Below are 27,701 nucleotides of genomic sequence, written 5' to 3' on the forward strand. Positions count from 1 at the left end.
AATTAATTTTTCTCAACTGTTAAATCATATTACAAATTAAAGCACATATACTTATTGTATACCCACTGTACAAATCACCATTTAAAAAATCTAGCCCTGTACACTTGGAAAATACTCTTGGAATTTGTCCAGACAGAAAACTGGGATAAATGACCCACCTCTACTGGATCAGCCCTGGAATTCCTATTCTTCAAAAGATGGACTATTTTCTTTATAATTTAGAAATTAAATAGGGAAAAATAAAATGCCTACCAGAATCTACGTTTTAAAGAGCTTGTGGTAACAGAAGTGATTTTATATGAGATATTTCATAATTTGTATAATATATGGGAATAAATTAAAAATGAAAAACTGATTATCACTGTAAGAATTAGTATCTATTTGAGTATGTCAATAGTTTAAAAGTCTATTAAAATTTTTTTCAAATTATGAAAATGACAATACACTTTTGGGGGCTTTTAATTTTATATGCATTTTCTAGGTCAATTTATATTCTCTGCTCTTTCCCAAAGCCTCTAAATGCTCCTAAATCCTTTTCAGGACACAAAATGTACATCACACTCAAAACTGCATACCATGTTAAGCTTGAATGCTTAGAATTCAAAGAAGATCATTTGAAGCTTACATATTAAGCTGGAAAGAAAGAGATCTGATAATTGCAAAATTCTATCTGAAAAGCACTATTTTTCCTCAATTTTTTTCAGTTTTATGGGGCATCTTGACATGGCCTTACTAAGGTTGAGTGTAATGCTGTTTCAAACTGTGTTCCTCAATACTACACAGGATAAGTGATCAAGAGGAATTGACCTTACTATAATATAGATGGCCACATATTTTCTCATATAGGTCCTCGTGAAGGTAGCATTATAACGGCTAGCTCCCAATCAAACTTCCAAGAAGAAAATGCACATAAAATATAATTATCAAATCCTACTCCAACAGAGTTATGCAGTTTGTAAAAACACTTGAGAAATATCATAAATTAACTGTAAAGTTATTGATGAGACAATTTCTATTTTCTGACAATAGGATGGAGGTCTTAGAATTTTAAAACTTTCTTTTTGCAATATTTAGCTCTCAGGTATTCACGTCAGGGATCATGTCTACTAAAATTTTAAATGTTACATAAATTTTTAAAAATCACATGGGTGGTCATACTTCTGTATGAGTTTTATTTGTTTCAAAATGGGTTTGTCTTATGCTAGAGAAATCACTTCAACCAAATGTAAACCACACGATCAAGATCCATTGCTGGCAGAGCTAGGGAGCTATCTAGTTTCCTAAATTGGACCCCTTAAGCTCAGCACCATCCAGTAACTCACTCTACGCCAGGAATAGACAGTCCCTTCAGTAAAGCTGTCTTTCAATCCTTCCCTGCAGTTGGGGGTGATTTCAAAGTTGGAAGACTGAGCTTCAGGCTGCATGCAAATTAAGAATAAATAGATGTGCTGAGTTCTCAACAAAGCATGTAATTAGCAGGTGCTAATTGCGAAATCTGAAAGAAAGGTTTGCTGTGGATACAACATAAAAGTAGTAATATATCCAAGGATAACTGAGAGATGACCATAGTTTAGATTTATTTAAGTATGAGACCCTTTCGGTTTTCTTTTCCTTTTCTGAACAAACAGGAGGAAGGATATGGCATTTTTCAAGTTATTAAAATTCATCCTTTTCTATTAACATTCTTGCTAGTTTTATTGAATGTTTAAGGTCTTCTTAATTTGTTTTAATGAAATTCTTTTTAGCTCATTTTCCTAATGTTTACAAGATAATAAGAAAAATGAAGGGCAAGAAATATAAAGAGAATCAAAGCAGATTTTTTTAAATCCAAAAAAGAAACCTCATTCAAAATGAAAATTTGAAGCTATAATTTCAAAACATACTTATATATCTCACATATACCAGTAGTGGTAGCAGACAACACAATAACATATAAATAGAACATGTATAGGCTACAAGTAGAAATTATTTGTCTACAGAAAAATTCTTTTTATTTATTTAAGCATTTATTATGAGACCGAGTGAAATGAAATTGTGAAAAGTCAATCTAATTTAAATTTATTCAAAATTTAAAATTAAAATTTCCTATTTTTTTGCCTTAAAAATTTGACTAATTACAACACCAAACATGACTAAGAAAACATCAGATCTGTTGCTTCCTGTTTTAATACAACAATGACCCTTGGAGGGCTGTCAGAAGTGACTACAATAAAACATAAATTAAGGCTTTACATATCACATTTTCTGCTTTCCAACCACAAGGGAAAGAAATCTAGACTTTCAGTTATTGGGTATAGTCTATAACATTCACATCACTTTCTTCTATTTAATCTGTAATGGGCTTTCAAAAAGTTAACCCAGTATTTACACAAATATTTACTCCAAAAAAACTTAAGTTTTTTTTTTAAATATAAAATATTCAATGAGCCAGATTACAGGAATGCTTTACGTATAATTCTTTTTATTTTCATGCAAAATAAAGGCACACTTAATAACACCCTTTCAATTTTGACTTACAGGATTTAAATTCCACCCCTTATAACAATGACTTAATATCTAACGTTACATTCATGTTCAGAATGCACAAAGTACAGCAACAAATGCAGCAAACCTCAAAACAAGGTGCTACAAAGTTGCTTCTACATCAAGACAGACAAGTGTCTGATAGAGTAATTTAACTTAACATACTTTTACAGACATACAGCTAACCTACAGAAAGACAGACAGATTTAGGAAAGCAGCTACATCTGCAGAGGAAGGAAACAGCGTGTTACAGACAGTCAATTATACATAGAACATTTGACAAACACCACAGAAAACAAACTTTGGCATCATTTACCAGGGTACAAAACCTTGCACAAATGTTTTGGCAAGTGAAGTGCATAAGTAATGTTCTGGGGCTCAAGCAGATTGTTAATTCTAAAATTAACATCTGAAAATATAAGCACAGTCTAATACAATTACATAAATTAGAAAGATAAAAAAATAAGAAACTTGGAATTACATTTCCATTTAAGTAATATGGATATCCTTGATTCACATTCTGAAACTGAGGCTTTAAAAAGAAAAGGGTGCATTAGACAAACGAATAAATATTTCAGACATTATGATATGAGTTATTCCCATATCATTTCATGAAAAGCTGAGAGACTGATCATTATTTTCAATTGAAAGGAATACCCATTCTATCATTTTCTGCCCTGGTCAGGTTATTAATCAGACACTACCTATCATATAGTATTCTGCTTGTATCAGCTGCTGAGACAAGAACTAAAAAGCAGAAAGAATTCCCTGCATGCATTATGTGTATTGTTAGCAAAAGAGTGAGGTGTGCCCCAGTCCATCTGAGGCACAGCAAGTTGCATAACATCATTACCACTTTGCAGGGTCTGCCGTCCTCCAGCTAACACTCCACTAGGCAACATCCCTGTGGGAGTCAGGCCCTTGAGTGTCAGCACACTTTCACTCTCCTCCCTATAGCAGAGAGATATAACAAAGATCAGAGACTTCCAACAAGTACTTAGGTTAAAAGAGGAGATGGGGCCCAGATGAGGCCATGTATGTAACTTATGACATTCATTGCTATTACCATATTTTCCTCAATTCCAAGATATACATTTTTCCACGTTCTAAATGTTTCAGATATGAGGGTATGCCATACAACTGAGACATACATTGTTCTTCCTGAAAAGCTTTATTAAATATGTGGTGAGATTCATCACCACTGGGTATCATAAAATTGATAAAATATGGTATTTCATGTCTGATATAAGCAGTTTTGCAAACAAATTTTTAAGGACTAACCCATTCACGTGCAACCTTAAACCTGGTCTTCCTGAATTAACCCCAGGAAGACAATTTATGACTCCAGCAAAAAGGACTTCCTTTATAGATGAGCAAGTTCATCAGGAACACTCTAAAAAGTGCCCCCTCCTCCTTATTATGCTCTAATTTTAAAGTGTAGATCTAATACTTTCATCACAGAAGGACAAGAGATACCAAAGGTGAACAATAATAACCACAAGGGTCAAAAATACTAGTTTCAAAGGGACCTGTGTTCCCCTCTTCAACATGTAAGTATACAACTTCTTTATAGAAAGAATGCTACTATATTGCTTTTAGATATCAAACAGGACACCGCTTACAATAAAGTATAATAAAAGTGATTTCTGTAAAACAAATCATTGGGAAAATATATCATTACCTGAGAACAGAGAAGACCCTTGCCATCTTGCCAATTGCTCGAATTTTGTTTCTTATGATTTCTTTCCGGGCTGCAGCTGAACCTACTTTCAATGGAATAAATAGAAAGAAAGACTCAAGTTTAGGGCATCCATACTTGTACCATTCTATTAGCCTGTTTCACTCTCATCTGAACCAACACCAAGCCCCTCGCCACCAGCTCACATGGAAGAAACTAGATGAACTCATGCCAAAAAGCTTCTCTTTCAATGTTTAGCTCAGCACTGGTCTAATACTGGGATCTGACACAGATACAACTGAAAAGTAATCAGCCAACTTTATCACTCTCACACTACTGACTAACCAGTAAAACAGCAATGGGAAAGAAACTAGAGTCCAACCTGTATCACAAACCAGAGGACAAAAAAATGGTAACAATTCTACAGTCTTTGTTTAATTCTCATGAGAGCCTATGGCATGCAGACTAACAGACTAGAACTGGTCATAACCTTTAGACTTCTGTTTGATTATCATAAAAGCCTTTGACATGCAGGCTGGAAATATCCCATCATACTATGACAAAAGAAGCTTCCTTGCTAAAAGTTGGTCTGAAAACAGTGATATGAAGCAACTACTGGGCAGGTGACCCAGAACGAGGGACCATAGCAGCATTTCAACAATGTACATCTCAACCTCATGGACTAGGTGTCCTCTAAGGTCATGCAAATATATACAAGCTTTTACATCCCTAGGTGAGTATGACACAAGGAGAGTGAGCAATGAGAAAAGACTCCCCAAAAAACATGGCTAAAGAATCACTAATGCTTCATCTCCAAAGGGTTATCTGCGCTGCCTATCACTGATACAGAAGAGAATATATCAAAATAACTGAATCTTTGCCTGAATAAAGACTCAAAGGTTGTTATCTTCCTTCCCTTGGCCTCCAGAAAGAACAACAACAATCTCAGTCCTGTTATCTCATATACAGCAACTAGAATCACTCTGGACCCAAGAGTGTGGTTCCTTAGAACTGTGCTTCAACATGATGAAAACAAACATATGGAAGCACCGTGGTTGAGGAGAAGGTTAAGGAAAGGCTAAAGACACTAGACCAAAAGGGGCCTTAGGTACACAGAGGTCTGAACAACCAAAAGTCTTTTGGGCTAGAGCATCTTATTTAAAATTCAAGCAGTCCACAAATACATATAATTAAAAACTAAGATGATGACTGGACCTTACTGCAAGGAAACAGAAAAAGAAATCCAATTTCAAAGATGAAAACAAGACATATTTTAGAGAAAACAGGCTCCACAACCATGTTTATGATGCTCTAAGTGTAATATTATGAGTGCTGAAGCATAGCTTTTACAAATCCAAAACTGTGTAGGTCCATGGTACTACACAGGTATTTTTAAGATGCCAAAAAAATTACTTAAAGTCTCAAAATCATAGAACATTGGAATTTGAAGACATTAGAGATACTGCAAAGTTCTATTTCCTCATTTTATAGACAAAGAAACTAACTTTACTAAGTGTCTTGTCCAAGGACATAGGGTAAGTCTGATTCTCTTCAAATAAATTAATATATTTTGTTTTAAAATTGACAGAATTTTTGAAATAGCCAGACTGGGGGAGAGGAGTACGGAGATGGGGGAGGATGGCTGTTATGAGATACATTCACATTTTCAGCCTTAATTTATATATCTATAAAACTGAATGATATGTAAACTATACTGATTTCAAATTAAAAATTCACTGGAATATAAAAACACTTTACAAATCAGGATTTTAAATCAGTCTACAAACACATCATGCATAATATTAAAGTAAATGTCCACAGTAAAATTACTTTGGGGAATCAGACAGACAATCAAACACCCCTAGTCATGCAGGGAAAAGTACAAAACATTACAAATAAGCAAAAGAATGAAATTTTAAAACAAGAGGAATGAAAAAGAGGGAAAAATATTTCCATGCACAGAAAGACAGATATCTTGGAATATGACTTCTAAAAACATCAAATTCTAACTTAGATAAAACTTAAACTAAATTTGCACAAGGCCCAAGAGGACTCTGCATAAATATACTTAATGAATACACAAACTTACATGGACATGAGAATAACTTATGAAGTCATATTTCAAAACAATGTTACTCTGTCTGGTCTGTACCTTTTTTATTGCCATATATGAGCCGTTCTTCAGATGGAGAGTCCAGAAAAAAGGAAGTGAATGATGGAGAAAAGGTGGTTGAGACAAATAAAAAGATAGAGATTTAACTTGGCAGTGGTACTGAAGAATGAATGTAGAAAGAAAGGGAGAAAAATGAAGGTCCTCATATTTGAAATTTGAAAAATGTAGTACTGTAAGATCTGGCAAATAAAGGAGGGATGCCACTGGGTAGAGCTCTAAAGGAAAGATTTCTTAAAAGATATGTGTTCAGAAGAAATTATGGACAGAATGACTATAATATTTGATGAAAGTAGACAAATTAGGGACAGAAAAAAACACGTGAAAACACATAAGACTGATAAAAGACTGTGCTAACAACAATCGCACATTTATATTAATACCCTTAAGGAAATGTGTCACCCATGGAAGTATGTTAAGTGAAAGGTAATGACACAAATGAGATACAAACTCATGTGGTTCTTCAAGGACACCAACATCTGCAAAATCTGTAGCATACACAGAGAAATGTAGGTAACTTTATAAACTACCTCAGTGGAAAACCTTACCCACTCCCAATAAAGGAAAGGCTAAGCCTTCCACACTCCATAATAACAAGAGCACACAATTTCTTGAATCAGAATTGTGTAACTTTTGCACATACTCAGGATCAACAGTATGTGCTGTCTGTTCCCAATCCAATCTGGGAGTTTGAGGGACATCTTTTTGCACAAATAGCAACAGATTGTTTCAAAGCAAGTAATAGCTCTTAGAGTAGGCAGCAGAGATGTCTCATTTGAGCTTTCCATTCTAATGCTGAGATACATGATTCCATTATAGGAAATGCAAAGTTTTAGTTTAGTAAAACTATAACACATATGGATTATGTATTTCCTTTACCAAACTCAAGACAAAAGATAAATAACTGAAAGAAACAGTATGCATTCTAAATATCATAGAAATCAGTGTTCAAAAATTCCCTTTAATGATTACATAACACCTCTAAAAGGAACACTACGTGCATTTACACATGCAATATGTTTATGCAAATTTTTGCCTTTAAAAATAAACCCACATGTACATTAAACAATACAGAATACCAAAGGCCATCACTTAAGAAGAAAGAGAATCTTATTCCTTTAGCCAATTTCAGCCTTGAATATGCAAAATCTACTCTTTCCTTCCTCCCAGTGGGAAATGTCCAATCCTGTTCTTTCCCTTCCCCCACAGAAAGCTAAACCCTTATTGTGTCTCCACAGCAATCCCCAACCCAACAAGTTTTCTTTCTAAGTCAGATTTCTTCCCAGGCCCAGTCCATAGCATGGTCCCACTGCTGAGTAGGAAAAGGGGAAGGAGAGGAGAGAAGGTATGCTATCATGCTCAAAGGAAAGAAGAAAAGATAGGGTTAAGGGGAAGAAATAAGGGAATATGTATAAGAAAGTGAAACAAATGTAGTTCCAGTAGCTCTTTTCCCTATCCCATCCTAGTATCTATCCTAAACTCCTCCCCTTTCCTCCATTCCTCAAGGTTCTTTCTCCCCCAAACCACTCTCATTCCTTGATGCAAACTCCCAGACCCATACACTTAAAATTTTCTTGGCATCTCTGCTCTTAATACTTGGTAGTGTAAGGGTGAAGAAATGTGGAGTAATTGCACCTGCCATGCTGGCAGTGAAGGGAGATCTATTTCTAGTATTCAGAGCTGGAGCTCAGTGTATTTTCCCATAGAAACATTGTCATAAATGGTGCTTACGAATTTTTTAAATTACTTAAGAGTGGGAAAGAATTTTCATCCTCTCTATTCCCTCAATCTATGGAAGAGAAGATTTTGAGAAGTTAGGTGACTTTCCCAAGATTACACAGCTAGTATAATGGTAGCACCAAGACACCTGAACCACTGATCCTTGTCACTAAACTACAGTGCCTCTTTAATGATCAAATTTGATTCATCTCTGGAGTGTAAGAATGATGTAACAAGTTGATAAATAAGCATAATTTATCATTAATAGGAAAAATGTTGATAAGATACATAAAATCTCATTAGAAGGACTATAATAAAATTTTATATTTACTCCTGGTTGAATTCCCAAAAATGATTCAGTGTCTATCTTCTTATAAATCATCAGTATCTAAACCAAGTACTATATTAGACTTAACATGGAAACCTTTTCCCTTTTTACTATAGAAAGAGGACTAAAGCATCACCTATCACTACTCCTATTTAACACTATTAACAATATTGATACAAACTTTTTGAAGAAAAAGAAATAAAAGGTAAAAATGTAGAAAATAAACAATATCAGCCTTATGCAAATGACATATTTTTTAAAGTTAAGGAAAACAAAAATTACCGTAGGAAGTAATTCTGCTGATCCAACTTGTTGAACATAAGATAAACCCACAAATATATAATTCCTTTATACAGTCAGAAAATATAAGAGAGATACTAGTTGCAATAGTAATAAGAACATAAAATACTGAAATATTAATTTAACTTGGTAATAACAGATTTTTCCCAAAGAAAAACTATATGATTTTAAATAAAATAATTATATATTAAATATATTAAAAGGAGTAATTATAGTAAATGAACTAATTATACAGAGCAAGAGATTTTGATCTTAGTTTAGAAAATTAAATATTTTTTAAAAACTTCCTAGATTCAGATACAGATTTAATGTAACACCAATTAAAACTCCTACTAGATAGTTCACAGAATTTGACAAATTAACAGAAAACTCTATTGAAAAAATTAGTGGAACATGTACAAAAATTATTTCATTATATTATTGATCATTACATCAATACCTATAACATTATGAAGTAGGAACTATTATCTTCATTTTGAAGATAAAAAAACTGAGGCTCAGAAAGGTTAAGTAACTTGCCCAAGGTCACATAGCCATTATGAGGAACTAGAATCTGAACCCAGAACTAGTCTTACAACAGTGATTGCAGAACAGGGGAAATAAATATTTAATTAAAATTATTTAAAAATTTTATGGAAAAGACAGATATGATGAAATATGTTAGAACTAAAAGCTTCTACAAAATATCAGAGAGGATTAAAATAAGGAAAAATTAATATTATTCATTAAATCTTATTATCCAAACAAAAAAAGAACTGATATAAGTTAATTTATTTCAATGAACAAAACTATAAACCAGAGTAAAAGCACATCCCTGCCTGCCACCAACAGATGGCACTAGCAGAAACTTGTATATAGTCACTTTGTGCTTTCAACAAATGGACTTAAAACTGTGGTTAAGAATCAAACCTGTTTGTAAGTAGAGAAATTTCTAAACAGTGTTTACTCAGATTTTACTTGTTAAATGGTCACTTGATAGGGACAGTTTACATAGTTGGGAAAGCAGATAGTAATTTCTCCCTTAGCATCATCAGAATTCAAAGAAATGTAAATTAAACCGACTGTAATTTATAGCCACCAAGCAAAATAAGTAAAAACAACCAAAACCCAATTAGGTGGGCCTGTGAAGAAATACAGGTCTATAGATTCATTGCTAGAAACACTTCATATTGGTCCAATTCTTATGCAAAGTAATCTGGCAGTTCATAGCTAAAATAATGAAGCTAAAACTCTTCATTCTCTTTAACTCTGTAATTCTCTTCAAGAAATTTATTCCAAAAAGGAAAATTAAAACTATTGTATGAATATGTTTATTGCATGCTATTCATAATAAAAATAATTTAAAGCAACCCAAATGCCAAACAATATAATATTAACTACAAAGATTATGGTATATTAATATACTTAGAAATATGTAGGTATCGAATTTTACCAATATGTAGATTATGTTTAATACATGGAAACATTTATATACTAATTAAAACTATGAAAAGTATGCTGCAACAAAGATGTGAGGGGCATATGGAAGGGAATAAAGAGTTTTCAGCTTACAAACTTTATGTTTTTGTTCATTCAGTTAATTAATATAAATATTTAAATTTAAGTTCTAAATAAAAACTTCAGAACATAAAAATAAAAGTAATTTTGTTTCTATCCTATTAGTTTATACTATAAATGTGCATTAGGTACATAGGCTGGTTGGCTTACATAAGAACTAACAACCATGTATAACTTTGTATGGAAAAAATGCTTGCTGAATCTTAAACTAAACTAACAAGTGGTCTCTTAGAACATAACCACTCATAAATTGAGAACAGCTTACTTTGATTTTTGAAAGGAAGAAGTGACAACGGCATTGGGTATTCAGGTATGTTTCTGATGCACTAAGAATACAGTACCAAGGAAACAAAAAACATTTTTATCCTCCCTTCTCTAAGTAGTGTCCATATTCATGAAGAACCACATTCTTTTAGCACTTCAATTTTCCTTTCCTTCTGTTCTTTCTTCCAGATTTCCCCTTTCCCTAAATTCATTTTCTTCCCCATACCAACAGAAAAAAAAAATTACTGAAATGATTTTAAAATCTTAAAATAAATAATATCTGAAAAAGTGACTTGTCACTTATCAAATAGCATAGCCATTTGAGAGCAATGACTATATTTTACAAGAGTATATTAAAACTGGGCAGTTAAAAGATACAATATTTCACAATAAAAAACAGTAAAATGAATAGTCATACCATCAAACTGGTCTTCTCCTTCAGTCATAAGTTCATCATCAGAGCAAATACTCAGAACATTTACCAACATTTCTGTCACTATTAAAAAAAAAAGTTACACATTAGTTTATCATATTCAACTATCTATATGTATACAGGGCAACTATTTATATAAATGATCCAAGAAGACAAACATATTCTGATAGCAGAAATGATGGAATTAAAAGCTATAAGGGCTTTCAAAATGAAAGAAATTAAGTGGCTAACAAGCTTGAGAGATTCCTTATGGAATAAGTTTTCAGGTCTCTCAGGGAAAAAAAAAAAAATGAAGCCCCCACAGGGATAAGAACAGGGATGAATAACATCTAAATACATACATTTAAATTCTTCATTTATGGATACAGCATTAAGGAGTAAGAAAGGGACTTCCCTGGTGGTCCAGCGGTTAAGACTCCATGCTCCCAATGCAGGGGGCCCGGATTCGATCCCCAGTCAGGGAACTAGATCCCGCATGCCGCAACTAAGACCCGGCACGGCCAAGTAAATAAATACATATTTTTTTTAAAAAAAGGAGTAAGAAAAAACCATGGCACAGTTCCACTGTTTCAAAAAGTTTCAGGATTCAATCTTTTAAAAACTGGCTCCAGCAATTCCCCTGAAACTTAATTCTTAAGACTACTAATGACTATCTAACAACTGGAACCCATGGTTCTTTCTTAGGCTTAATTCTCCTTCACCATTCTATATATTTTTTGCCTTCTCTTTTCCCTTGGTTTCCAGGATTCTACTTTTCTGGTTTTTCTACCTTTCAGACTATTTTTCCTGCAAATTTGGACATTCTCAAGATTCTCTCTGCAGTCCTGTTGTTTTTATATGTTCAATCTCTTGGTGATTCCATCCATTACTATATATTTTCAACTATCACCTTTGGAAGATGATTCCAAATTCTTTATTGCCAGTCTCGACCTCTCCTTCAATCTCTGGATTTCCCTGCTGGTTTTACTGCCAACTGTCTCAGACTGTTTGTATATCGTCTGTTTCCCCTACTAAAATGAAAGCTTCATGAGTGCAGGGTGCTGTTCTGTTTACTACTGCATCCCCAGAGCCTGGTACCATGCCAGGCACATGAGAGGCATACAGTAAATATCTGACAAATGAGTAAATTAAAAAATTAAAGGTATAAGCAAATTTCAATTAATAATAAAAACGCCTATTGAATATTAGCCCCTGGAGGTCCTGATGGCACCTTGAAATGAACACATTCAAACAAAATTCAATACTGCCCCTATTATTTCCCCTATAGTATATTAATAGCACACCACATGTCAGGCACTGTGCTAAAGCTCTGGGATTCAGATATAAAAGGTCCAGTCTCTACTCTGCAAAAGCTTACTAACTACTAAGGATATATAGTTATATACATACATATTGTATCACAAAAAAGTGATGAGCACTATGCTGTAAGTACACAGAGTTATGCACAAGATCTGCTGACGAAAAGAAGGCTTTTGGGACTTCCGTGGTGGAGCAGCAGTTAAGAATCCACCTGCCAATGCAGGGGACACAAGTTTCATCCCTGGTCCGGGAAGATCCCACATGCTGCGGAGCAATTAAGCCTGTGTGCCACAACTACTGAGCCTGCACTCTAGAGCCTGCAAGCTACAACTACTGAGCCCGCATGCCATGACTACTGAAGCCCACGCACCTAGAGCCCGTGCTGTGCAACAAGAGAAGCCACCACAATGAGAAGCCCGTGCACCGCAACGAAGAGTAGCCCTCGCTCACTGCAACTAGAGAAAGCCCACGCGCAGCAATGAAGACCCAACGCAGCCAAAAATAAATAAATAAATTTATTAAAAAAAAGACAAGAAGGCTTTTGGTAGAGGAATCATGAAGTAGAAATTTGCCAGGTGGAGAGGGCAGATAAAGCATTCTAAACAGAAGTTAGAAAAAGTAAGAAGAAGTCATATAGATCAGTGGAATAAAACTGAGTCCAGAAATAAAACCTCACATTTAAGGTCAAATGATTTTCAACAAGGGTGTCAAAAGAATTCACTGGGGAAAGAATAGTCTTTTCAACAAATGGTGCTAGGACAACTGGATATCCACATACAATAGAATGAAGTTGGACCGCCACTTCACACAACACACACACACACACACACACACACACACACACAAAGTCAAAAAGGATCAAAGACCTAAATGGAAGAGCTAAAACTATAAAGTTTTTAGAAGAAAACATAGGAGTAAATCTTCATGAGTTTGGCAATGGTTTCTTAAATATGACACCAAAGCACAAGCAACAAAAGAAAAAATAAAGAGGACTTCATCAAAATTAAAAACTCTTGTGCTTCAAAGAACATCACCAAGAAAGTGAAAAGACAATTCACAGAACAGGAGAAAACATTTGCAAATCATATATCTGATAAGGAACTTGCCTCTATAATATACAAAGAACTCTTACAACTCAATAGTAAAAAGACAAATAATCCTTTTAAAAATGAATCCATTTAGAAATAAACATTTCTTCAAATAAGATATGCAAATGTCGAATAAGCACATAAAAATATACTCAACATCATTATTCACTAGGGAAATGAGATACAATTTCATATCCAATATGATGGCTATAATAAAAAAAAGATACATAATAACAAGTGTTGGCGAGGATATGGAAAAACTGGAAACATTACACACTGCTGGTAGCATTGTAAAATGGTATAGCTGCTTTGGAAAACAGTTTGACAGATCCTCAAAAGGTTAAACATAGAGTTATCATATGACCCAGCAATGCTTACTCCCAGTTACATACCTAAGAAAAATGAAACCATATTGTACAGGAATGTTCATCGCAGCATTGTTCATAGTAGTCAAAAAGTGGGAACAACCAAATGTCCATCAGCTGATGAATGGATAAATAAAATGTATATCCACACAATAGAATATTATTTGGTCATAAAAAGGAATAAAGTACTGATTCATGCTACAACATGGATAAACCTTGAAAACATTATGGAAAGAAGCCAGTCACAAAAGACTACATATTGCATGATTCCATTTATATGAAATACCCAGAATAGGCAAATCTGTGGAAATAGTGAGTAGATTAGTGGTTGCACAGGGCTGGAAAGAAGATGTGGGGGGAACTGGGGAGTGAATGCTAATGGACACAAGGTTTCTTTGGGAGGATGGTGAAAATGTTTCAAAACTGATTGTGGTGATAGATGCACATCTCTGAATATACTAAAAACCATTGAATTACACAGTGTAAATAGGTTAAGTGTATGGTATTTGAATTATACCTCAATAAAGCTGTTATGAAAAAATAAAGAAAAAGTAAGAAGGCATGAAACTTAAAGAGCATATAGTACATTAAGGAAGTTGGCTGGGCTGTTTCATACCTGGAACATAGAGAACGTGAAAGAAAAAGACAAAAAGTGAGGCTGAAGAGAAAGTAGGGAAGGTCCAAAGACCGCATGTGACAGGCTAAGGTTTATCCTGAAAGTTACCAGAGTCATTTACGGATACTAAATAGTAGCTTTTAAGTGTATAGTGCTTTCCATCTAGAAGCTTAGCTGTGAAGGAAAGGCAAGAGAATCATAGCACAGTAGTAGCCAATGAAAGATATCAGATAAAGGAAATGTTATTTATTTTTTATTTAAAGATCAGATAGATTTGAACAATTTACAAAAAGAGCTTAGCAGAGAGAGTTTGAAGATATAGAAGATGTAAATAATAAAGTAAGTTTCCTGAAAAAGCAGAAGGGTAATGAAATATAAGGACAAGTTAGAAAGGCTAGCCCTGAAGAGAAGGGTCACATCTTCAACAGGATAAGAATTCAAGATGAGTGCAGTTTATTGGGAATTCCCTGGTAGTCCATTGGTTAGGACTCCACACTTTCACTGCCAAGGGTCCGGGTTCAATCCCTGGTTGCGGAACTAAGATCCCTTCAAGCGGTGTGGCACGGACAAAAAAAAAAAAGACTGCAATTTATAAAGCAGGAGAACAGTCAGTACAGAAAGCTCCCATTAATGGTACGTGTTCTCTCTGAGAGTAACGGAAGTGGCTAGAAAAAGAAAATGTTTAAGTAAAGAAGATAAAATTTTAGAATATATCCTAACAGAAATGAGTGAGGAGGCAGACTAGTGACATAAAGGATGTTTGGGTACTACTGAGAGCCTAGCTAATGCTAGAAATCAAAGGGTGGTACCAAATCATAAGGCTGTATAAATATCTCCAACAGTGTTTTATATGTTGACTGTAAGAATGGAAAAAATGGAGTTAGACTTTACTGGGGCTAACATTTATAGAACAAAGTAGAAAAACGAGAGAAAGGAGTTTGGGGGTGTGTTAAGAAGAAAGAGAGGCAAGGGGGGATCTGACTAAAAAGAAAACAACATGGTCAAAGGCCTAGCAATTCCAGTGAAGATGAAGAGAAGCTATAACTGAAGTAAGGGGTTGCTAGAATAACAGAAGTTTCATCAGAGTGTGTTAATAGCACTATCATTACCAGACTCAACACATCCAAGCCATCTTCAACCATTCCCTCCTCTTAAACATGCAATCTTGTTAAGTCTCACTGATTCTTCGACAGTTCTTGCAGTTCTCCCATGCTCTCCATTCCTAATGCTAACAGGGTTTCATTATGTTTCCATTTGACTCCTGATGAAGCTTCACAACAGGTCTCCCAATCGCTAGTCTTCCTTCCAGTTCACTTCACCAGAGTAATTTTTCTAAATGACTATCATGATTATATTCTGTTGCAGTTGCTTCCCACTATTTATCAAAGTTCCAGATTCTCTGTTTAAGTGATCAAGATCCCCCTGATCTAACCCTGACTTAACTTTTCATTCTTTTTCTACTACTGTCCTTCATACATCTTACTTGCTAATCTAATTGAACCCCTCAACATTTGTCAGTGACGTTATGCTTTCTTCCTTTCAGACTCAGGCTTCGGAAGTTCTCTCACCTAGAATTCTCTTGCCCACATCTACCAGCACAATTCCACCATTCTTTAAGCCCCAGTTCAAATGCTACTTTAATCCCTCTGACAGATATAATCTCCTCTCTCCTGTTAATTCCTATAAAACTATGCTTGTCTTGGAGCGCTTACCATATTACATTTTATCATTACTTATGTATCTTTAGTCCCCTATTAATCTGCAGAGACCCAATATCTTACTTGTATTTTTGTATCCTTAGTACCCTGAATAAAACAGACTTTCCAAAAAAATCTAATAAATGAACAAATCCTACATGTATGACCTTCTACGGAAGATCACACCATGCTGAACTCTCTGAAACAGAGGTTCTTAAATTGGGGCCAATAAGCCTGAGTGGGGTTACCAATCCACTTCAGATCTGTAAGCATCCTCAAAATGTTACATACGTACAGATGGTACATATATTTCGTACATGAAATTTTCTGGAGGAAAAGTCTGTAACTTTCACCAGATTCTCAAAAGGGTTTTGTATTAAGAAATTAATAAATGTATTTGTGTACTTTAATTTTTTTTTAAAAGAGTCCTTTATCTTTGAGATTCATTCTAAAATATTTATAGATACAAAAAATAACAGCTGAGATTTGATTCAAAATAATTGAGGTGTGGGATGGGGAGTAGTGGATGGGGATATAAATGACACAGTATTGGCCATGATTTGGTAATTGTCGAAGCTGAGTAATTGGTACATAGGAATTCATCATATTATTCGCTCTACCTTTGTATCGTGCTGGAAATTTTACAACATAACATTTTTTAAAAACGAAATAAAAAGCCCCCAAAAGGCTAAAAAACACTACTTTCATCTAACTTTGGGATTAAACCAGACTCCAAGGAAGCCTCTGGCTTAGTTAGGTTAGTTGCTTCCCAGGGACTAGATCAGAGTCAAACTGGCTTTTTCGATGTGGAATCAAATGAAGTGCCATTTGCTGCTTTTCACACCAAAAGAAAATTTTCATGAGAATGAAGAAGTAGTTAGGCTATTTAAACAGCTAACATGTATTAAAATGGAAAACTAGGCAAAGAGTTTGAGAAAATTTTCTTACTGTGCTCAACATTGGTTAGGATTCTATTTGCGTATAATGTTCAAATCTGAGATTCCCATTTTTAGAAAGATATGAATAATTTAGAGAAGATCCACAGAAAAACAACAAAAATGGTCAAAGGGTTTGAACACGTCCTCACAATAGCTAAGATGATTCAGAGTGGCAAAAAAGAACAGAAGATCACTGAGTAGCAGACTTCAAATGTAGGATCCCTGAATCCCACTGTTCTTCTTCACTTATGAGAGAGCCACAGAAACTAGATTAAATTTTCTCATTTCTCAAAAGGAGTTAGACTACATGATTGTTAAGTATACTATGAGATCTAAAATTCTATGATGTCCTGGTTTTTGATAGGTGCATTCATTGAGAAAACCTATTATCTCCTCTCTCCTTGTTTGAATACTCATAGCATAAACATTTAGATTAGATATAATGAAATATTTCCTTTTTTGTGGAGGCATCAGAAAATCAAATTAGAAATATCCATTCTCCTCCTACCTTATCTTCCCTGCTCTCCCCACACCCCACCCCACTCATACTACATTAAAATAGTTGTGTTGCAACTATTCTCCTCCTGGAGGCAGGAGAATGAGCAAGATGAATTCTTAAATTTCCTTCAGCCTGATGATGCTATCATTGAACTATTTCTCATATACCAAAGATAGAAGGTTATAAGTGTAATGCATCCCTTGCACCTAAGCCCTTTACTGGCCTCCTTCTCAAATGCTAAAGTGGGTAATTCTATCTCCATATTAATGTTGACCTAAGGAATAACTGACAAAGACCAAAGGCAATCTGCAAAAAACCTGTTTAACATACACAGTTTAAGTATTAACTCTGAATTGCAGAACAAAAAATTGCCTTGGCAGAAGTAACATATCTCAGACAGGAAGGAACATTTTGTAACACAGAAGAGGTGAGAAAAAATCGAGAGGGATATAGAACAAAATGTTTTACAATCATGTCTGTACTCTAATATTCTTATATTCCACGTATGGAAACTGAGGTATTGCCTCGTGGGAAAATTAACACTAAAATGGAAAAAGAAGAATGTGATAAAGTAAGGAAATCTTAGGAACTCTATAGAACTAGAATAAAATACAAAAACAAAATCTCTTAAATAGCATTTATTTTTTTAAAAAAGCCTATTAAATACATAGTAATAGGAATCTCTAAATTATCAGAAAAGCATTACCAGTAAAATTGTACACATATTTTTTTATACAGGAGAAGAAATATTAGGTCAGAATCTGAATTTCTCTTTATCATTTCTGAGAGTACAGAACTGCTAAAAAAAATGACTAATATTGCCTCAAATGAGGCCTATTAAATTCTCCCATGAATTGCCATGACATCCCCAAAAGTGGTGTTAAAATATGTAAAAGTGTCCATTCCAAAGCAAAGCTATCCCTCTTTTCCTTCATAAAATATTTAAGCTAAAGAAAAAAAGAAAGAAAACCCAACAGCTGAAGACAACATCAGGCTATTTATAAGTCTTCTCCCAGTCCTCCAGACACCCTCACATGGGGGCTGTAAACAGCTAACTAAAATATCTTTGAGGCTCTCATATCCACACCCACTGACACAAGTAGAGCTGTAGCCACAGTGAAATTAGACTTCAGCTTCCTTTAGCAAGTAGTATATGCCTGCAATAGTAAACTGGAGTAAATGTAACAGTAATAAAACAATTTTTTTTTAATAAAAATCATACCTTTTTCTCCAACAAATGGTAAAGACCATGTGAAGACATCCATAAAATTGGGCAACCAGTAAGGATGTGGAGAACAGTTAAATTGTCGAATATTCATCACATTATTTTCATACTTTAATACAGCAGCTGCAAGATAAGTCTGAATGTCAATGTAACAATTTGCCTTTAGCTCTAAAAGTCTAAAACACATATAAGCAGAAAATATCTTTTTAAGGGGGTGGGGAATCAAGGGGTGAGTAGAACGAGGGCTAGTAGAGGGAGGTAGGAATTAATTTTTAGTAGTAGCACACTTTTGCTTTTAACACACTTTTATGTAGAGCATAGTCAGATCTTCACTTGTCATTATTAATGAAATTCCCAGTCTTTCTCGAATGTTTGTTTTACTTTATAATCCAATGATAAACATGCACTTTTACTAAATCCAAAATTGTGAAAACTCAGTTTTTAGAGGAAACACAGAATGACAATGAACAATTTTCTAGGTTTAAAATTTCATACAAGTTGGAAGAATTTAAGAGGGTCTTTTTAGTTGCAGGAACCTGAAAAGGACAGCTAAATGGAAATAAAGCAAGAAAAAAAAAAACAGAAAAGAAAAAAAAGTTGGAACATTTTATTTATGAATGTAGGAATGTACTTATTTCATGTATTGTAAGAAATCAAATGAAACTACTACAAAAAATATTTTACTTCATATAGAAAAAAATTCCATTAAAATACCAAAAGAGAAAATATTATAACCAAATAACCCACAGGTAACATACTCTTCTCAATTTCAGGTATCTTTCTAATGTTTCATAAGTTGATATAAACAATACCTTAAATTAACCTGACATAGATTTCAGTCACTAGTTATATTATTTTATGGGACACTGGACTAGATGGGCTAGATTCTAATCTAAGCTACAGCATATACTAGCTGTGCAATAGTTAGCAAATTATTTAACTAATCTGTTTCTCATTTATAAAATAAGACTAATATGTTCACCCTGCCTACCTCAGAAGTCTAAGGTCAGAGAATGTATTTCACATGAAAGTACATAAAAGTATAAAATGCTTTGTAGATACTATAATAATTATGTGGTTACTTTTTTTTTTTTTTCATTTTAATGTAAAGCACTGAAATGTAGATGTTAAATTCCAAGATCTAGCATTCTAGCTCATACAGAGTCAAAAGTAATATGTTTGTTTCCCTTATGAAATTCCCATGAAATAAACATATTTTAAATTTAGCCTCAGAAATTAAGGGCTGATACCAATCGTTCAGCTTTAAAAAAGAGAATCTAGAAAATTGCCTTACAGATGGAATGAAACATTACAAACATATCCCATACCATGTAAGCACTCAAGTCATTAACACTATGTACAGAATCAGAACTACCAAGAGACATTTGATTCTGACAAGACAGATTCAATGGTTTGAGTTTCTTTTCTGAGTACTAAGAAAAGTGATCCCTTAACCTCCTGAGTTAAACTGACAAAGGACAACCAGTAAGGCAGTAATCAACCGAGCACTGAACACTAGCTCCTTTAGTACTGACAAGGGGAGGTTACAGGTAGAAAGTTAAATGTAACAAATCAATTCTGAGGATGGCATCCAAACTTAGATATGTTCCTCTTCAAAAATGAAGCCATGCTTCATTAGGTATCTTTATAGAAGCATCAAAATGTATAAACCAAAATATAATTTAAAAGACTATTTTAGCACTGGCATAATCCTTGGAGGCTGCAATGATACTAGCTTCTAAAGATTACCAACTCAGTTAATGTCAATGGTATGGTTGTTTTGGTAATTAATATAGTATGGAGTTCTTGTAGCATACTCTTTTTCCAAGTTATTATACAGCTTGCTACTGTCTGATCTCAGGCAAATGTTTTAATCTTTTAACTATCATCTATACTCTTCCAAAAACTCTTATTCCACTCCTCTTTTGAACTCACACCACAACCCATATTTAGCAACGACCTCATTATTTCTCTAAATGTACTTTTAAAAGTCTTTAACCTTCTGTTCTTTCCTCCTGGTACAACCACTCCAGTCTGACCCTGGAAACTATGGCATAGTCAACTGAATTCCAGACATGTCAAGACAGAATAGAAGCTGGCTTCTTAATTTCCTCTTCTGAAAATGTGAACTACATAAACATACTCAAGCTCATCTTCAGTGTCCCTGGCACACACTTAACTAGATTAAGATCCTTTGGTATTATCTCTCAATAAACTGTGTTCAAAGTTAAAGTAAACCCAGTTATTATAGACAGAGCAAATTTGGAGGGAAGGGGCAGGGGGAACAGGAACCACTAGAACAGAAGGTAAATTAAAAAGACGTAAGAAAAAAGGAAGAAAGATCAGTAAAAAGAAAGGAAAGGGAAGAATGTATCCCTGAAAAGGAGGTCAGATTGACTTAATCAAAGCCTCAACTACAAATCATCATGGGGCAGTAGAGATAAAAGTAGGGAATAAGAAAGGGAAAGAAAACCTAGATCAGTGAACATAAAACAAGAGACATGATAAACAACTATACGGTACAAATACATGAAATGGTCAAAGCAGCAACAGCAGCTTTATGCAAACAAGAAAACATTCTCTTGACTATAAGGGGGAAGATTTAAGAAACGGGAGTTTGAGAAAATCATGTTTATTTTTGCTTGACGTAGTTACCTCAGAACATTCTTTCACAAGGCAGCTTTTGTGAATGACAAGTTGTGGAATGGTTACATATGACTTAAGTTTCACATTTTGGATTTTTATTTCTTGCCCTCTCCCCTCCCTTATATCTTATACTTTTTTATAATGAGACTTGGATAGTTACAGTTTCAAACAATACCCCTTTTCTATTATATTTTCAAAAAAATACGTCAATTTATATATTAAGTCGTTTAACAATTTTTTTTATCAACAACATCTTACCTTTATTATTGTAGACATCTAAGTAATTAGGTGCCGAAAAAATTGTTATTAATGAAGGGAACCCTGTAGTTTGACTTTTTCTGTACATTCTATAGCTGCAAAACAAATAGCTTAATATGCATCGTAAAGCATCAATCATGGTTACTAAGTTTGATTTGTACATAAGGTGTTAATTTGGGTCAGGGAAACAGAATTCTTACCCTGCATCTTGAGCTTCATGAGCTCTAATAATCGATAACAAATTATTGTTTTGCAAAAATTCACACACTGCTGGATAGCTGTGGGGAAAAGAATAAATTAAGTAAAATAATGACTTTCTATATGAAGCATATGCTATTTTAACAACTACAATGTGATTAAACTTGGATATTTTTCCTTACTTATAAAAATAAGAACATCCTCGAACTGTATTGTGACTAAAATGTTCCTGTGATTTTTCATTTCCAAAATCTTCAGAAGGATCAGACCATAGCAAGTCACACATTGGTCCAAATGCAGGTGGCTCTTTGAATCTATCTAACTGTGAAAGAAGAAAAGAAAGAAACAAAGAACAGAAATAACTTGTCAAAAAGTGAGAATGGAATGGACATAGGAAAGTGGTACCAACTTTGAATACTGTCCGTACTACATTGTTCTGAATGGTTAGAAGATATTTCCATAAAATATCAGTATATTAATTTTTACCATTACCTAATCTTGGCAGTGAAGAGAGGTTTGAAGCTTCTAGTCTCTACCCAACAAAATACTATAAATAGGAATCAACTCTTGGAACTAAAATATATACTCACTCTCCTAATATCATCCAGTGTGTGTATTTCTGGTGAAAGTCCACCATGAACACAAAGAAACTGTTGGTTTAAAAGTGCAGCAAGAGGCAGGCTATCAAAAGCTTCCATACAAGCTTCATAGACTCTTTCTGAATATTTAATTTTACCTAGAAAAAGAAAAAAATTCAATAATTGAAAACTGCATAACTTGTTGATCATTTTGAAAACGTGTGTGTGTATACACACGACTATTAAAACCAAGGCAAGAAAATTAAAGATAAGGGAAACAGCCAAGTGGCAGCCAGGGGTTCAGACTGGGTAAAGGGGTGAGTATAAAAAGGCAGCAGGGAGAAATTTAAGGGACAATAAAACTTTTCTGTATCATGACTGTGGTGGTAGGCAGCTCTATTCATTTGTCAAAACTCAGAACTAAACACCACAAAGAGTAAATTTTACTGCGTAAAAAATTTTTTTAAAAAAAGGCCAGCATCTTGCCCCATAAGAATCAAGAAGGATAAGCAATGTTATTGATCTTGTGAAGACAAAATATTTGCTCTCTCTAAATTTATTTTGTGTATGCAGCAGATAGTCATAAAATGTTACTAAAAATAAATAAGCCAAATCTCTAAAAATAGTTCAACTCTTCACCTTTATAGGCCAAGAAAGGCAAAATTAGAACTAAAAGTTAAAAGTGTTAATACTTTATTTTATTCTAAGAGTCAGTGACTACTTTGTTGTTATAGGCAAGACTACTATATCACCACAACAAAACTCAAGGTCTATCCAATTAAAAAAAAGATTTTATTCATATGTTGGAGGAGCAGAGGGTTTCCTTTAGCCTACAATGAACACTTAAAATGGGCAGTGAAGCAAGAAGCCAATATAACACAAGAAAGACTCTACCAAATTAAACTCTCATCTACTTTTAAGTAGATATCATACACATTCCCTTGCTCCTTTATACTTTTAAATTCCTGGATATTTTATGTTTTGGGTGGGATTTTGGCGGACGGTTTGTTCTTTATCTAAGGAAAAAAGAGAACTTAGTTCCTACTTCACTTTTTAATATTGTAACATTCAAATATGAGAAAATCTATATCCAGCAACCAGAGGTTATAAACTGATAGTCTGCTGACAGATCTGTTTTCCAACACTGTGGTTTAATAAAAATTTTAATTTGATTGCTTTTAGGTCAAGCATGCACTTTCCAGGTCTCATCTTATATTCTTTAGGTTACCCACCTGATCCTTGAAGTTATATGAGTTTGCCACCTCTGCCATTATCCATCACTATACTGATCTTTATTGAATCATGTTTTGAGCCTCAATAATTCTGAAGTTATTTCTAATTTTAAATCTTAATTCTAAGACTTAATACAGCCATGAATATTAACAAGTACACAGCTATGAGGTGTGAAAAAAGGTCAAACACTGCTCCATACCATATGGTTGCTTATAGCTATTAGATTACCACAGCCATAATAATTTAAGAGAGAAATGGGATAAACATTGTAGGTTAAGACCTTCCATTCATTAATAGTGTGTTTAAAACAATCTGCATAATTAAAAAATATATAAAACAATTTGCAATGATGACAGGATAATTAATTTGCTAAGAATTTTCATGGGAATGCCTCAATATTGATGGAGAGAAATCTCCAACGCAACATTTCTTTTCTTTTGGTTTATATTCATCCTGTTAGAAAAAATAATTCTAACATTAAAACTACATACAGAGCTCAAAACTGTTCCTAGGTACATATGTAAAAATCAAACTTAATAGGAAATACTGAAATGAAAACATCTGAATAAAATTAAACACTAGAGAACGCCAGACAATCTTCCTCAAAGCTTTACACATTTGGACACAAAATCTGTTCTTACATGTTGCACTGTAAAATCTTCAAACTCTTACTACCCACATCACTCCAAAAGAATACTGAGGAAGTGAAAATATTTCTCATGGCAGTACTCACATTCCTGCTTAAAGGTAAAATATTCAGTAAGGTGTCTGCATTCATGGTTGCCTCTCAGAAGAAATAATGTGCTTGGGTATAGAATCTTCAGGACCCATAAATATAAGACACACTACAAAAGAAAATGTTTCCAGTGAATTAATCTTATATTTTTGTTTAAATAAGCTGTTTGATCTTTGCTTCTTTTCCTCTAACCCTATTACCCTTACAATCTCTATCACTCTTCATTATCTTTTTATTATCTTCTTCTCTTTGTCCCTTACTAAAACATAAGCTCCATGAAATTAAGGACTTTGTCATCTTATTCACTTCTGATTCTCCACTCTTAGAAAAGCACCTAGCAAATAGTAGAAGAGCAATAAATATCTGTTGAATGAATGAGTCAAATAATTTAATTACTTTAGATTTACAAATTGTTTGCTGTAAAAACAATTAGCAGATTGGTCTCCTCCTTAGGTATACCAATAAATAAAACAATAACAATGTCAAAAATAATAGCAGCTAACATTTATTGAGTACTCATAATGTGCCAAGCACTATATAATTAATTCCCCTCCTTTATTCCTCAAACAACCCTACGAAGTATATAATATTATCTCTATTTTACAAATGAGGAAACTGAAGCAAAGAGCTTAAGTAACTTGTCCGAAATCACAAAACCTCTAAGTAATGGAGATAGGATTCTGATCCTCTGATCTTAAACATTATGCCATGCTGCCTAACGAAGAGAATAACCATGCTTTATGTTTACATTGTTGGTTATGAATGTTGCCTTATATAATGTAGGTGCTTATTATGTGAAATGACTCAAAGATAATGCAATTTTTTAATAAAAAGCATATTAAAAGAATAATAAAAAGAATATTAAAAGAGCTAAATATTAAAACAGCAGCTATTTTTCCCTAAATACACCTAACATAAGAAACAGACTCAATTCCACTACTGGGCATATACCCTGAGAAAACCATAATTCAAAAAGAGTCACGTACCACAATGTTCACTGCAGCTCTATTTACAATAGCAAGGATATAGAAGCAACCTAAGTGTCCATCAACAGATGAATGGATAAAGAAGATGTGGCACATATATACAATGGAATATTACTCAGCCATAAAAAGAAACGAAATTGAGTTATTTGTAGTGAGGTGGATGGACCTAGAGTCTGTCATACAGAGTGAAGTACGTCAGAAAGAGAAAAACAAATACCGTATGCTAACACATATATATGGAATCTAAAAAAAAAAAAAAAAAAAAAAATGGTTCTGAAGAACCTAGGGGCAGGACAGGAATAAGGACACAGACGTAGAAAATGGACTTAAGAACACGGGGAGGGGGAAGGGTAAGCTGGGACGAAGTGAAAGAGTGGCATGGACTTATATATACTACCAAATGTAGAATAGTTAGCTAGTGGGAAGCAGCTGCATAGCACAGGGAGCTCGGTGCTTTGTGACCACCTAGAGGGGTGAGATAGGGAGGGTGGGACGGAGACGCAAGAGGGACGAGATATGGGGATATATGTCTAAGTATAGCTGATTCACTTTGTTATAAAGCAGAAACTAACACACCATTGTAAAGCAATTATACTCCAATAAAGATGTTAAAAAGGGCTTCCCTGGTGGCGCAGTGGTTGAGAATCCGCCTGCCAGTGCAGGGGACACGGGTTCGAGCCCTGGTCTGGGAAGATCCCACATGCCGCGGAGCAACTGGGCCCGTGAGCCACAACTACTGAGCCTGCGCGTCTGGAGCCTGTGCTCCGCAACAAGAGAGGCCGCGACAGTGAGAGGCCCGCGCACCGCGATGAAGAGTGGCCCCCGCTCTCTGCAACTAGAGAAAACCCTCGCACAGAAACGAAGACCCAACACAGCCAAAAATAAATAAATTAATTAATAAACTAAAAAAAAAAAAAAAAAAGTTAAAAAAATAAAATTAAAAAAAAATTAAAAAAGAAACAGACTCACATTTTACTTATTTGGTTAAAAAAAAAAAGGAAAGACTATTTCATATGTAAATAAGCTTGGTTTACATAATCATATACAAAAAGAAAAAACAAACTTCATTTATTTATTTTTTTGGCCGCGCTGCTTACGGAATCTTATTTCCCTAACCAGGGATAGAGCCCAAGCCCTTGGCAGTGAAAGTGCAGAGTCCTAACCACTGGACTACCAGGGAATTCCCACAAACTTTATTTTAAACAAGTTAAGGTATATGAAATGTGTAACTATTCACATCTTCATTTTATTCACAAGAAAAAAATAATTAAACTGGGGAAATACTTATTAAACACCTGTCCTTTTTCCTTATTCTGATTCTTTATTATTTTCCTTTTATAACAATAAAATATATTAAAAGAGTCAGCTACTAAACCCTCTAATACAAAGACATACATACCGACATGCTCAGGTACCAACTAAGCTTCCTAAAATTTTTTATTTTATTGTTTTTGTCAAAGCCCCCAATCATAATAGAATTTTAAAAAAAAAAGCCCCCAATCTTTTTATTAAGGAGGGCAATTTTCTAATTTTCTTGAAGGCTCCAGGGAAGTTTGAGGAGGCTGATGATGAAACTATGAATGGAAAGAGGAACTAAGGATAATAAAATTCCCAAGGGAATTTGGGTGGACAGAGCCCTAAGCTCTCTTTCCCACTAAGGATCCTAGCATACCTCAGAAAGGAGGTTGAAAACACTGGAGGAGAATTAAACAACAGTAATCGGCATGGAAATTCACCAGGTTAAAGCTTCAGTATCTAGTGGGGGAGATGGTTAAGAGCACAGGCTGAGTCAAACTGCCTAGCTCCACCACTTACTAACAATATGACCTTGGGCAAGTTATTTAACCTCTCCAAGCCTCAGACTCCTCTATAAAATGGATAAAATAATAGTACTTACCTCATAACTTTGTTGTAAAGATTAATCAATGTGTATTAAGTGCTTAGAATATGCTTGAAACACATTAATGCTAACACACTTATCTATTTGTAGAGCTTCTACCCAACAATTTTACCTGTAAGAATCTGTCCTGTAGAAATAATTGGGCAAGTATATAAAGCTGTATAAATAATATGGCTCACAGAAGCATCACTTATAATGGCAAAAAACTGGGAACACCTCATATGCCTAACAACAAGAAGTTGATTAAATTGACTGTGACTTGTTTAGTCGATGGAATACAATGCAGCTATTAAAAATGATGCTGTAAATTTATAATTATTTACCTGGAATGACATCACACCATAGGGATTTATGAAAAAAGGAAGTTACAGAACCTTATAATAGGGTTCCATTTTCATATCAAAAAAGGAAAGAAAGAGATGCATATATTAGAAAATACAAATTGTTCTATATTTATATCTTATTTT

The 27,701-nt window shown here is 34.2% G+C and overlaps 1 protein-coding gene across 8 annotated transcripts in view; it reads right to left on the bottom strand.

The window, feature by feature from the left end:
- Positions 1-27,701, bottom strand: part of PPP3CB (protein phosphatase 3 catalytic subunit beta) — a 47,835-nt gene that overhangs the window by 4,494 nt on the left and 15,640 nt on the right. For 2 of the 8 annotated variants that reach the window (XM_082406879.1, XM_082406874.1), the window contains exons 4-13: positions 24,346-24,457; positions 22,392-22,537; positions 21,984-22,123; positions 21,804-21,881; positions 21,604-21,698; positions 18,697-18,822; positions 10,958-11,035; positions 6,354-6,380; positions 4,205-4,289; positions 3,377-3,474 (exon numbers count right to left, since the gene is read on the bottom strand). In XM_082406879.1, coding sequence (XP_082263005.1) covers positions 3,377-3,474; positions 4,205-4,289; positions 6,354-6,380; positions 10,958-11,035; positions 18,697-18,822; positions 21,604-21,698; positions 21,804-21,881; positions 21,984-22,123; positions 22,392-22,537; positions 24,346-24,457 — 985 coding nt within the window. Of the gene's footprint in view, positions 1-2,441; positions 3,475-4,204; positions 4,290-6,353; positions 6,381-10,957; positions 11,036-18,696; positions 18,823-21,603; positions 21,699-21,803; positions 21,882-21,983; positions 22,124-22,391; positions 22,538-24,345; positions 24,458-27,701 lie in introns of those variants that run through there. The other 6 variants (XM_082406880.1, XM_082406877.1, XM_082406876.1 and 3 more) reach the window with 5 other exon arrangements.

Source organism: Balaenoptera borealis, assembly GCF_965194805.1.
Source record: "Balaenoptera borealis genome assembly, chromosome: 10".
NCBI classification, from domain to species: domain Eukaryota; kingdom Metazoa; phylum Chordata; class Mammalia; order Artiodactyla; family Balaenopteridae; genus Balaenoptera; species Balaenoptera borealis.